The sequence below is a fragment of the Lutzomyia longipalpis genome, chromosome 3 (genome assembly GCF_024334085.1).
Source record: "Lutzomyia longipalpis isolate SR_M1_2022 chromosome 3, ASM2433408v1".
Classification (NCBI taxonomy): Eukaryota; Metazoa; Arthropoda; class Insecta; order Diptera; family Psychodidae; genus Lutzomyia; species Lutzomyia longipalpis.
This window is the reverse complement of record NC_074709.1, coordinates 10,270,610-10,283,976: the sequence shown is the minus strand read 5'-3', so window position 1 is coordinate 10,283,976 and position 13,367 is coordinate 10,270,610. Positions and strand designations below refer to the sequence as shown.

The following is a 13,367-nucleotide window of genomic DNA, read 5'->3' as shown; positions in this document are numbered from 1 at the left end:
ATAAAAATACGTCTCAACAATCATAAAAGTATACGTTGTCAGTCAGTGAAACATTCGCGTATATGCTTCATGCACTGAAAGAGACAAGAAACACAATCGTGACGTCATTCTTTGCATTTTTGGACAAATCTACGTATTTGACGTATTTAGTCTTTGTATTCTCCACACTTTTGCACATAATAATGTCCTTTTGAAAACTGGATAGGACGAAGAGAAATGGATGAATCGGAAATGATTTGTTTGTGCTGCAGATGGTATTGAAAAATTTGTACCTGAGGAAACAGACATGAATATCCGAAATATAGTACATACAATGATTAAAATTAACAAGGACATAGCAAGAAAATTATTCATTTTCAATCAATCAAACAATTCTTTTGTATGACATTTATTCTACCGTTTAACGTTTCAATTCTAACGTTCAATCAATCCTTTGTTTCTAATACATGACATTCCTTTCCTTCCCTTCCAAAGTCTCTCGTTTCATTTAACACTGGAGGACAAAACTGGTCCTTGCTGCCAATTTGAATCTTAGAATCGCAGAATAGAATTTATTGGACTTCTCTCGATGAATTTAGCATCTATGTGTAGGGAATTTTATTTACTTTCAGATAGTTGTAAGAAAATCCCGAAAAAGTCTTTTCTTTGGAAGATAATTGGGGTCAAAGTCAGAATCCAACGCGGAGGACAAAATTGGTAGTCATTACCAGTCAAAATCTCATACATTTTAGCCATTGTTTTGAGGTTATGCTTCCCCATATTTTCTAAATGAAGTACTCTTGTTCACTTTTCCTCGGTGAAAATCATTAATATGGACTAATTTTATTGCCGGAAGTGACTAAAAAGTTACTTTAAGAATCAAAGTTTGTGATGATTTAGGCGCAATTTTAAATTAAGCAAGACTGCAGCTAAAAAAGTCGTTTAAATTAGCAAATTTGCATCGATTTTACACAATTTTTTTTTCAGTGACGATTTTCTTAATTAAATATATAGTAATTAGGTGTAGGAATGCTTGAAGGAGATCAAGAATTAGTCAAACTTTCGATCCTCGTTCAATGAACTGATTAATTATTGAGCATATGTTTTCAGCTGGTACTTAGTATCAATTTTGTCCTCCGTGTTGTGCCAAACGTAGTATCCTCCAAGTGTTAAGCATGACATTTTTTTTCTAGTACAGCATGACGTTTTTTTTCCTAACGTTTGACTTATCATCCTTGTAAAATTCACGCCAAATCGTTCATTTCTTTTTTTTTCAAACAAAATTTGTCCTTAACTTTTTACACTTTAAATCCAATAAATTAATTCTTATACTCATCAGATTTCTCATTAATTTTTCTATAAAGCACACACCAAAAAAAATTAAATTATGACAAATCTGTTGAGAAAAAAAAAAGCAAAAAATCAATGGATTTTGATGACTTCTTAGTTCCTCTTTTTTTGTCTTTTTTGTGGTCAAATAAATTAAAACAACTTGTCAGATTGAACATATATTTTGTTGAAGTATCATCTCTCTTAAGCACATAAAAGATTAATCAAACAATTCTCATACAATCAGTGATATATTTACAAAGAGATTTTAATAATTAATATATTACGTGACGAAAAAGGAAAGTAAACACCACTCAACTAGTCATTTGCGGGGAAAAGCATCCACAAAATCTTTCTCCTAAATCACTAAATCGCCCCATCTCCTCACACATTTTATTGTTCCCCGCAAAGAAACGTCTTCGCCTATAATTTCTTAGCCCAATGCAATTCCTAAAGAATAACAAAATACCTTCCAAATGCCTTAAATGTAATTTTTTTTATAATAGAAAAAAAGTAGATAATAAAGGACTTTAGGGAAATTATAATTCTAACATATTACATTTTACATAGTTATTACAATATTACATAAATATAAATCTAAATATATATACGATTCTCTGTTGTAAAGTCAAACTCCGTACAATTTATCCTGAAACTGTCGTCTCGTCACTTCAAACCCCAAAAAAAAATGCGCCTCAAGGGTTGTAAAATGTAGCAAAATGATGAAGAAAAAAAAGAAGTGGAGATGTTCCTCTCACTCAATTGAATTTGAGACGTGAAAATAAATCTTCCCAGAAGCAACAGCTACTCAATGAATGAAATGTCATACGTAAATGAAAAAAAGAAATTAATCCCGGCATTTGAACTCAATTAATTTTCTTTCTTCGTGAATTGAACAAAATGAATATCAAGAAATTTCTTCTGTTGTTTTTTTCATGAGAAAGAGAGATACAAGAATTTTGTCAACTCTCCCCCAATATTTCTATCTCATATCCAATCTAATCGGATTTCTACAATTTTTTTTGAAGATACTCTTTGTTCTACGTAAGTGTTGTTGTATCCATTGTGCGATGATTTTTTGCTTCTCTCTCTATTTGGAATTTGCAGCAATATGATCGGCCGGCTCACCGCGTGCATGCCTCTCCCACATCTTCCCGAAAAGCATCTCTAGCCCCTGAGCGTACTGCTTGCAGTCAAAAAGGGGACTCTCAACGCGCGCCTTCCACACTTTTGCTCGCATCCCTTTGAGGTATTCACGATCCGTACCCAGGCGTACAGCAATATCCTGATACTCCTGTCGTGTCCTTGCAATCAATTCTGGGCATCCCAGAGTGGCCAATTGTGAAGCCGCAACTCTGCAAAATAAACACAAAATAATCATTATTCAACATATTCTGCGTATTGCACAGTTTTTGCATCGATTCCATAGGTACACAACACAGTGAAATCAAAATGCGTGGAAAGCATTTGTTGACGAAAAAGCAAACGCTTTCGCGGAATTTCCCTAACTCCTCGTGTGCTCGTGAGATGAGCTTGTAGATTAAAAAAAAACCTTTTTTGTTGATAGATTTTGATTGAAAAAGAATCCATCTCACCAGGATAATTCCTGAGAGTTGAACGATTAAAATAATAAAATAATGGATTTTTTGTCATTGATTAATTCCAAAATAAATTCATATCGATTTCCTCTTTGGAATTAAAAAAAAAAAAACAATTTTCAGGAAGTTCTCAAATTCAATGCAATGAAAAATAATTAAAAATCATTTTCAAGGACAAATTAAAATCATTTTTGATGATTAAATTAATGGAATTACATATAAGTAAATTATAGAACAAAATTATTCGCATAGCTTTCGCTAAATAATCCAATTTTTTTTAATCTCTGATTAATGTGAATCAGAAAGACAAGCTTTCATGTCTAATATTGAAAAAACCAGGGGGTATAGAGCTAAAATTGTTAGAAAGGAGTTCATGCATGGGCCATGGAAAAACTTCCTCTATCGCAGAATAATTTTGATCCATTTTGATCTTGTAGGGAATCAAAAAAACATTGTAGAATTGCAAGAGAATCTCCCCAATATCCACTGAGATCACACAGAAAAATGCAAATAAAGATTGCCAAAAAAAATCAATTAAGACGCCATTTGCAGTTTTGGTTCCTCTAAAAAATGTTTCAAACCTTTTTTGCAGACTTATCGCAAATTTTCCTCGGAGGTATTTTTCTTTTTCAAATTAATAATAAACATTTATTGCAAGAAAATTGACATTTTTTTTTCATTGATTATGCAAAAAAGTTTTGAAACATTTTATAAAAGGACAAATTTGCAAATGGCGTCGTAATATTTGAAGTTTTTGGCAATTTTTATTTGCATTTTTCTGTATGATCTCAGTGGATATTGGGGAGATTCTCTCGCAATTCCAAAATGTTTTTTAATTCCCTACAAAATGAAATGGGTCAAAATTGTTCTGCTATAGAGAAAGTTTTTAGATGAACGCTGCATAAACTCTTTTATTCAAGGAGATGATTTTTCAAAACGTTTGCCCAAAAAAGAAGAAGAAGATATCGCAATTTATTTGCCAATTGTAACCTTTAACGTTTATTTTGTATTATTTGACGTTCAAGTTTTCTTTGTTACATTTGACATTTACCTTGTAACGTTTCTTTTTGCGACATTTGACGTTTTTTTCTAATATTTGTCATTTCTTTTCTAACAGTTGACAATTTTTTTCTTGTTTTAACGTTTTATGACGGTTGACCCTTTTTTTTTCAACATTTTTGTAATTTTGACGTTCTTTGTCATTTGATATCTCTTTTCTAAAGATTGATGTTTCTTTTCTAATGTTGTACATTTTTTAACACATAACACATATCCTTTTTAACAAACTTTCATGTAATTTCTTGTAATTAAAGTAGCTTCTTTTAATTTTATTTAAGAAAAATCAAAACTGTAAAAATAATCCGTTTTTTTTTAATTATTAATTTTCAGAAAAATTTTCACAATTTTGTGTTTAATTAAATTTAACACTATTTTAACGACAAAAAAAAAGATTAATTTTGTCAAATGCGGAATTATTGAAAGTCATCCATAACAGTAATGTTTGATGTGATAATTCGCGAAATTAGTTGAGAAATTTAAATGATTTTATAATAAAGCTTTATTGCTATTTTAGTGAATTCATGGAGAAGGTATAAAAGATTTATTTCATTTAATTACGGAAATATGTCTCTTTGATGTGAATAAGAAATCTCCAGTTGGAGCTTTTAAATGTTTAATTTGCACACCCATATTGCTCCTGTATTTAAGCCAAAATTGCTTTGTGGGATTTAATATTTCCCCTTTGAATGTCAAGATCAAATTTCCCTTTGGAAGTTCTTTAAATGGGATTAAAATTTACTAATTTTCCGAATTTTTCTGTTCAAACTCACTCATATTGTTCAGAATTTAAATAAAACAACTTGAAAATAGCAAATCTTGTCGTTTCAATCACGTGCACACAACAAAAGGCAAAGAATGCAAATTCTTTTAAAGGAGTTGGAAAAAAAGAAACAAAACGAAGGAAAAGTTGTCAAAGATTTTACGTGACATGAGAAATGTATGGGGGCGACGTACCTCGATGCGAGTGTTTCACCGGGAAGTGTCACAACGGGGGTTCCAGTCCACAAGACATCCATTGATGTTGTGTGTCCATTGCAGAGTGGTGTGTCCAAGCAAACATCAGCCAACTGCCCACGTCGCACGTGTTCCTCCTTTGCAGCTACATTCGAGAAGATTATCTTTCCTGGCGGAAGACCTGTGTGTCCGTCCAACCATTAAAAAAAAAGGAAGAATATTCATTACATACAAGCAACATAGCAATCGTTGGTGTGGACGTGCCAATTGGGCACACCATTTGATTCCCATAATTCTCTCTCTCTCTGTACACTGACTGACTGAGAACGAAAAAAAGAACAAAATGAGAACTTTTTTCTTGCATACAAAACCGCATATAACTGGTAGAAGAATAATGTGAATCTATTTTTTGCCACATACCCCATTCACCCAGTACTTTATCATTCCTGTGACTATTGGAGGAGATAGAACTGCCCCCACACACACATCAAACGCAAGAGATATCTGCGTCAAAGGCACATGTAGAGGAAAGATTTCGCTTTGGTATGTCTTCACGGGAGGACGGAGACGATTGAATTTATTGCCATTTTATAATTCACCACCCTGTCGTCAATTTCTCTTGTAAGATCTCTCGCGCAATATTATTACCCAAGTCACTCAGTGAAGCATTTCAACACAATTTTCCCTCATCTCCACTCTTCTTTATTTTTTTATTTTTTACTTCTTCTTCACTTTATGCTCCATTCCTCGCCCCCGCGCTCTACCCATCCGTTGCGCTTTATGGCACAAGAAGGTTTTTTTTATCAAGCACACCATCTAACTTTTTCAATCTTCTACATCCCTCCACGATCCATTCTTCTTCTCGCGCAAGATTCTTCCCTCATCAATGCCACACACTTCAACACCATCAAGTGTGCATAATTAATTTTTCCTCATTGCGCATCATACAAATTTTCCTTCACCAAATTCTCATCTCCCCTCCCCCTTTGGATTTTCTTTAATTTTTTTTTCCACTCCACGGGGAATAGGATTGTGGATAATCGGAGGAAAAACTTTTAAGAAATTTTCACTGCGACGGTGTGTAAAAGTGAATGAGAAGATATTGATTCTCATCCTCCTTAAATTTTATTTCTCATCTTCCTCCTCCCCCATCAGTAAGACATAAATTTTAAAACGTACTCCCCCGCAATATTTTTCTTTTATTTCCCCACAATGAGGATTTATCGCAGGATAATGTATTTTATGTGGTAAAAAGAAAAAAAAATAAAAGAAAATCCCTTCTTCCACTTCATGTAGATGAGCCAATAAAAACAGGTATAAAGTGAAAAGTCCTCACAGAAAGTTGAAAAGACGCGAGAGATGCAATTTTTGTGACTTTCCACGTAATTTTTATTGAAGTGTATAAAAATAATTTTGCTGTGAAATGTTGGCATCTTTTGAGTCACGTTATATATTTTTCTGTAAAATTAATCTACAAATAAATCGATGCTTAAAGAAGTATTTGAATTGAATAAAGAGAAAAACAATTATTTTATTCTTTATTTTAAGCATTTAACGTTTTTGATGATCCTTTTTTAGTTTGTAATTTTTCATTTTTTTTTTTTCTAAAACAATTAAACGTCTTTTTTTTTTAAAGCATTTCACGTTTATTTTTAATGTTTGACGTTTTTTTCTAACTTTTGACGTTTCCTTTTTCACGTTCAACGTTTCAATTTCTGGCACTTGACGTTTTGTATCTTACACTGAACGTTTATTTTGACATGTCTATTTAGGGTTGAACGATTATTTTTTAACCCTCTGTATAGAATTTTTTGCAAAAAAAGAAAATTCTTTCGGTCAAATGAGCTTTAATACACCGAAAAAAAAATTGCTAGAGGTTTAGAGAATCGTTGTTTACTGGGGCTCGTCGCTAAAGTAGTAGACTTGATTCCCCAATATAGAGACACATGAGCCACTAAATCCGATTGTCACAATGTCATAATTCGGGTTTTTCTGTCATTTTGCTTATTCTTTGTTATGTTTAGGTTATAAACAATAAACTTTCTTGCGATTATTGCACTTTTTAGTCAAATACGAGTGGTTAAATCAGTTTTTTTGCTAATTCATTGCTATTAAACAACCACAGATTTAGTGACTTTGTGTACCCATTCTAGAGACACACAGTCCACTGGGGCTACTCTCTGAGTGAGAGTAAAAATTTCTCTAATTCTGGTGATTTTTCTTTCGGTGTAGACTCCTTGGTATTCCCTGAGAAGTCCTTTGTCCATTTTATAACACAAAAATAAATCTTAAATGGATTTTTTGATGATTTTTGCAATGATTCTTTGAGGTTAGAATCGTCTAGAAAGTGACAAAGACTGACACAGCGAAGAGAAAATGGAATAAAGAAAAGACTGTTACACCAATTTTTGAATTCCTTGTCGGATTGACCTGAAATTTCTACACAATCTTCTCAGATACCCAAGGAACTTATTCCCAAAAGCTTTGTTTTATACCTCCAAGAATTAAGCAGCAATTAATCGAAATATAGCTCTGGGGTCAGTCACCTACCCCTCATAGTATACGAAAGGTTAATTTGTCGATTTTTCATTCATTTTCCTTTTCTTTTTCATTGATTTTTTTTTCTTAAGCATTTGACGTTTCTTTTCTTTAATTTGACGTTTATTTTCTATCATTGGACTTTTTTTTTCTAACGTTTGACGTTTCTTTTTAGTATTGGACTAATATTTTTTTTTAGTTTTGCGTTCATTTTATATCGTTCGAAATTTCTTATTTAACGTTTACTAAACCCGCTCATTAATTTATTTAATCTATATAATAAAGAAAGGATTTCGTGTCTGTACAGCTATACAAATCTACACCGTTTGACCGATCGTGATGAAATTTGGTACAGAGACTCCTTATATCAGGCGCTTTCGAGTGGCCGTATTCATTTTCCCCCCAAAGCCCCCCTTCAGGTAGCCCCCATATAAAAGTCATGCATTTTTTGCAAATTTTCGAATTTGGCGCCCGAAATGTTGTATGAAAATGATTTCTTCTCTTTGCAAATTTTTTTCTTTTGGGATCGATAAGTGGCCCAAATCTGCCTTTAAACCATCATAATTTATTTTCTCTCTGAAATTTGCGCGAAGCGCAACAAATCCCCGCGAAGCGGGGCGAGGTAAATTGGAGCGAAGCGACAATTTACCTCGTTTCTTAATATATTTTTTGAATTTCTATGAATTAACCTCTGTGAATACCAAGAACAATATAAACTTTTATGGTATTTAGACACCTTAATTCCCTTTTAAAATGGGTTAAGTAGTTCAAATGCGATAAGTTCCTTTCTTTATAATATTGACTTCGATATTTCTCTCTCAACTTTTCCAATCATTCATCTCTTATTTTTTAAAAGAAAATTATTTTTCTTCTCGTTTCCCGATTCTTTTGTGCAAGCCTGAATTGTTCCACCTCCACATTCCTTATAAATAATTTCGAATATTTCCTTCTTCTGTTCTTCAAGAGAAAAATATCCAAGGAGGAATTTCCGTTCACAGCACAATTTAAAACTCATTTTGTAAATCTAATTTGTAATCATTTCCATGTACGAATTTTATTGCAACTCCCAAAGTAATAACTAATTTAAGCGTCTTCACGTCATTTCAAATTTTCATTCCACACGAGTGTCTGTAGATGCAATTTGCACGTGAGTGTTGAGCTATAAAATTCAATTCAAAATATTTAATCATATTTGCAATGCCAGAGGGAAAAATTTAGTGCTCTCACACCCCAGAGAAGAATTTAATTCAAATAATATCCATGAATATTTCAAAATAAAAAAATGACGTTGATTTTGCTTCGAATATCCTGTTTTTGTCGTTTTGTGGTGTGTGCGGAGGCGAGTCGCGTTGTTATCAATGCCATTTATTTTTCAATTAATTTTGGCGACAACGCAATCGATTTTATACGCACCCCACCCACTCTTTCCTCCCAACATCATGTTTTTCTCGTCAATTTTTAATTAAAATGCGTACAGCGTAAATAAATAGATAAAATGTGTTCTTTTTTTTTACATCTAAAGAGAATGCAATTTGTTTGTCAAATATAAAATGAATTTTATGAGGTATAACAAGAGCCGCACAGGAGAGATTCTCTGGGATAAAAATGCGAAATTATTGCACAAAAGAGAAGGATTAAATGTTTCTATGAAGATTCTTTAGCAAGATAATCCTTGAATGGAGCGTACAGAGAGAGGGTTGGGCGGTTTGGTTACATTTTTACATTTTACATGCTTTTTTTACATAAATAACGTAAAGAAAAATTATGGTAGCAAAATATTTCTTTAATTAAAAAAAATGTAATTATTTTGTAAAATTATGTAAAAAGTTATTTTCAGAGAAAAAATCTTGATCGGAGACAAAATTGTAAAGTAAATTTAGAATTAATTTGTTAAAAGTTTGTAAATTGTCATACTTTTAGGGAAAATTTCATTTATAGTTTTGTAAAAAATGTTTTCAACTCCATTATTAAGGAGAAAATTTGTTGAAATTGAACTTATTTCCTTTCTTCAACACATTCTTTCCTTATGAAAAAAAAATTCTTTAAATAACATTTTACCTTTAAAAGGTGCGTTTTCTCCATGACAAATATATAAGTTTTCATCTCACATAAATGCGAAATTATCTATCATTGTAATTTGAGCTTTAATTCAAAACTACGTTAAAGAAAGTTTTAATATAATTAGGCGCATAATGTGAGAAAAGGTTTTTTTTATCGAAATAAGAAAAATATCAATTTTAGAATCATTTAGTAGGCTTTAAGAACGTCAATAAGAATGAAATTCCGGATATTTCATCGTTTTCTTTACAAAACGGATATTTCTACATAATTTTGACCTAAGTTTCTGAACAATCAGTAATTTTGCATACATATTAAGAAAGAAATTTAAAACCTTTTAAAAAAATTGACAAACTTTTTACAAATTAATTTTTCCCTTAATGTAAAACAACTTTTTGAATTAAAGACTTTTAGCTAATCATTTAAATTATAATTTTAACAAAGAAAAATCAAACTTTAGGTTTTTTCCGATCATTTCTCCCTCAATTATTGTTTTTACAAATTCTTTACATCTTTTTTACATGTAAAATGTAAAAAAAATCATATAAACAAATAATTTTACATGAAATAGCCCAACTCTGAGAGAGATACCTATTTTAGTAGTTTAGACGAATAAATTGAACAATCAAACTCACCAAATTGCTGTGCTGTCGCCTGGAGATTTGGCTCACCAACAGCCGGGAAGCGGAGAAGCCATAGCACGGAATTGGGCACGTGTTTGAGGATGTGCACCCACATTTGCAGCGTGAGCGGATCAATCTTGTACAATTGATTAAAATTGCAGTAAACAATTGCATCGTCTGGCAAGCCGTACTGTTGACGTGTTGTTATGACAATGCTCTGCGGTACTTCCTCCCCCGTGGCTGCTTTGTTGTTTGTCTGCGTTGTAGCCAGACCATTTTGCACCACCACCCCATTGACAGATGTCTGTACCTGCCCCGAAGCAATCATCGTCTCAATGGGCGTAGTTGTTGGCAATTCGGCAACTTTTAGTGAAATTTCCACTGGTTTTGCCGCAATAACCACCTCACGTATCTCCTTAACATCCGTACTTTCCACAAGTGGTGATAGATCTGTTGCATTAATCACGGCAACATTATCCGCCACAACACCATTACTACCACCGTGCGCTTTGTCACTCACAATAAGACGCTCCTTGAGATGCGGGAACATCTGTTTGTGATCCCCAATAAAGTATGTGTAGGGCATATATGCCAATTTCTCACTGTATTGCGCCGCTAAATCAATTGGGGATGTCACAGCGTCCGTTATGACGTAATCCATAAAACTCGCACCACTCGTACCCGGATACCCGAGCCACATAACTTGCACGGGTGCTGGGCGAAGGGCAAAGATCTCATTTCGTGCCCCCTTTGTGTACCCATTCATATTGACAAGAATGTGAATGCCATCGCCATGGATACGATCAGCTGCCTTCCCATTGCATGGGATTTGTGACAAATCAATAAAATGCTCCGCTTCACGGGCAATCTTACTCCGGAACGTTGTCCCATCGTCCGGTGAGAGAGCATAGCAGAATACCTCAACACGATGCCGATCGTGGAGTCCGGGAATGGATTGCATGAGATGCGATGTGGGATGATTGCCAAAGTCACTGCTAACATAGCCAATCCTCAAGCGACTACCCTGTAGATCACGTGGAAACTTATATGGTGGCTTGTGGAGCACGTGAATCTTTTCAAGGCACAAATTGGCATGACGTGCCGCAATATCGCGCCGAAATTGATGTGACAACGGGTACAGCATTGAATGATGCGGATGCACCGATGGGAGACGATTCTTTTCCAATTGCTCCGCCACAATACTAACCAATTTCTTCATTCGTGCATCATAGTCCGTCCAATCGCAAACAATTTGCAAACAATGGGCAAGATTGCAGTATGCATCTGGGAAATCAGGTTTCAACTTTAGTGCCGTCCTATAGCTCTGAATTGCTTCGGGTATATTCCCGGAATCCTTGTGAATGCTCGCCAAATTGCTATGGGCATCCGCAAAGGCGGGATTTATCTGAATAGCACGCGTATAGCATTGTAGTGCCCCGGAAACATCTTGCATCTCCTTCAGTGTATTCCCCATATTGGAGTAGGCATCTGCAAATGTTGGTTGAATCCGTATGGCCTCCTTGTAGTGCATTAGTGCTTCATTGAGTTTTCCCTGTTGCTGCAGCACAGACGCCAAATTGGAATGAGCTGCCGCAAATTCCGGGAAGACCTCAAGTGCCTTGAGATACAGCCGTGTGGCTTCCTCAATGTAACCCTGTTCGCGCTTTATGTTAGCCAAGTTATTCAATGAATCCGCATGGGTTGGACACAAACGGAGGGCAGTATTGTAGCAATTTTCAGCTTCTTGCACCTAAAACAATGAAGGAAAATTAAAAAAAAAATTGAATTAAAATTTTAAATTGAATTATAAACAAAAAGGAAATTAAATAAAATTTAATACAATTAATATCATTGCACTGTTGAGTCCCATTCTAAAGCATCGGATATTAAATGGAAATACATTCGTGGCATGATGATTAAACTGAGAAAACCACCCTTTCAAGCGTTCTCCCGCCAATATTTTATGCATGATTAAAAAAGAGAAAATCAATCAGGAAATAGTGCAGGTGTTGATTGCTGCTGCACTAAATTATTACAACACAAATTGACTCATTTTATTCAGAAAAGAAAAACTTTAGGATTTTTTTTTCGCTGTTGCAACGTTTAAATTTGTTGATTAGTGTGTGTTGATTGATAACAATTTAGCGGGATTATAAAATGATCAATAAAAAAGAATCACAGCTAAAAATGTCAGCGATAACGCCGAAACGCTAATGAAAAAATTGGTATTTCACCGTGAACATTATCCATGTGTTGTTATTTGATTTATTAGTTAACACTCGGAGGACTTTACTGGTAATTGGTACCAATTGAAACCTTAAAATCGTCACAGAATAAAATCTATTGGACTTATCTCGATGAATTTAGCATCTATGTGTAGGGAATTTTAATTACTTTAAGATAGCAGAAAGAAAATCTCGAGAAAAGTCTTTTCTTTGGAAGATAATTGAGGTCAAAGTCAGAATCCAACGTGGAGGATCAAATTGGTAATAACTACCAGTCAAAATGCCATACATTTTTGCCGTGGTTTTGAGGTTATGTTTCCCCATATTTCCCAAATAAAGTACTCTTGTTCACTTTTCCTCAGTCAAAAATAATTAATGTGGACTAATTTTATTGCCGGAAGTGATTAAAAAGTTACTTAAAGAATCAAAGTTTGTGATTATTTAGGCGCAATAATAAATTATGTAAAATTGTAGCTAAAAAAGTCGTTTGAATTGGCAATTTTGCATTGATTCGACGCAATTTTTTTTCAGTGACGATTTTCTAAATTAAATATTTAGTAATTCGGTGTAGGAATGCTTGAAGGAGATTGAGAATTAGTGAAACTTTCGATCCTTGTTCAATAAACTGATTAATAATTAATTATTGAGCATATTTTATCAACTGGTACTTATTACCAATTTGATCCTCCGCGTTGTGCCAAATGTTGGGTCCTCCAAGTGTTAAATACATACACAGAAACAAACGTGAAACATTTTATTTTTCCAAATTTTACTCAATTTTAATTGCTTTTTATTAAACTTAGAAATGCGGTAAATTTACATAAATTAAGACAAAGAGGACGTTTGGACTGAAGAATATTTTCTGAGAGCATCCATAGAATAAATATTGTGATAAAATGGAGGCATGTTTCAATGTTTCTATGTTTCACGTGGACGCGAAATGATTATAAGTCAAAACAGTTCAAATTGATTAAAATATTCTTTCCAATATTAAAAAAAAATCA

General features: G+C 33.6%; 1 protein-coding gene across 2 annotated transcripts in view; it reads right to left on the bottom strand.

Annotated features, from left to right (window-relative positions):
- Nucleotides 1–1,474: 1,474 nt before the first annotated feature.
- LOC129791808 (UDP-N-acetylglucosamine--peptide N-acetylglucosaminyltransferase 110 kDa subunit) overlaps nt 1,475–13,367 on the bottom strand; it is a 39,197-nt gene continuing 27,304 nt past the window's right edge. For both annotated transcript variants that reach the window (XM_055830339.1, XM_055830340.1), the window contains 3 exons: nt 10,151–11,888; nt 4,920–5,100; nt 1,475–2,663 (listed from right to left, as the gene is read on the bottom strand). In XM_055830339.1, coding sequence (XP_055686314.1) covers nt 2,399–2,663; nt 4,920–5,100; nt 10,151–11,888 — 2,184 coding nt within the window. In that variant the 3' untranslated portion in view covers nt 1,475–2,398. The remainder of the gene's footprint in view (nt 2,664–4,919; nt 5,101–10,150; nt 11,889–13,367) is intronic.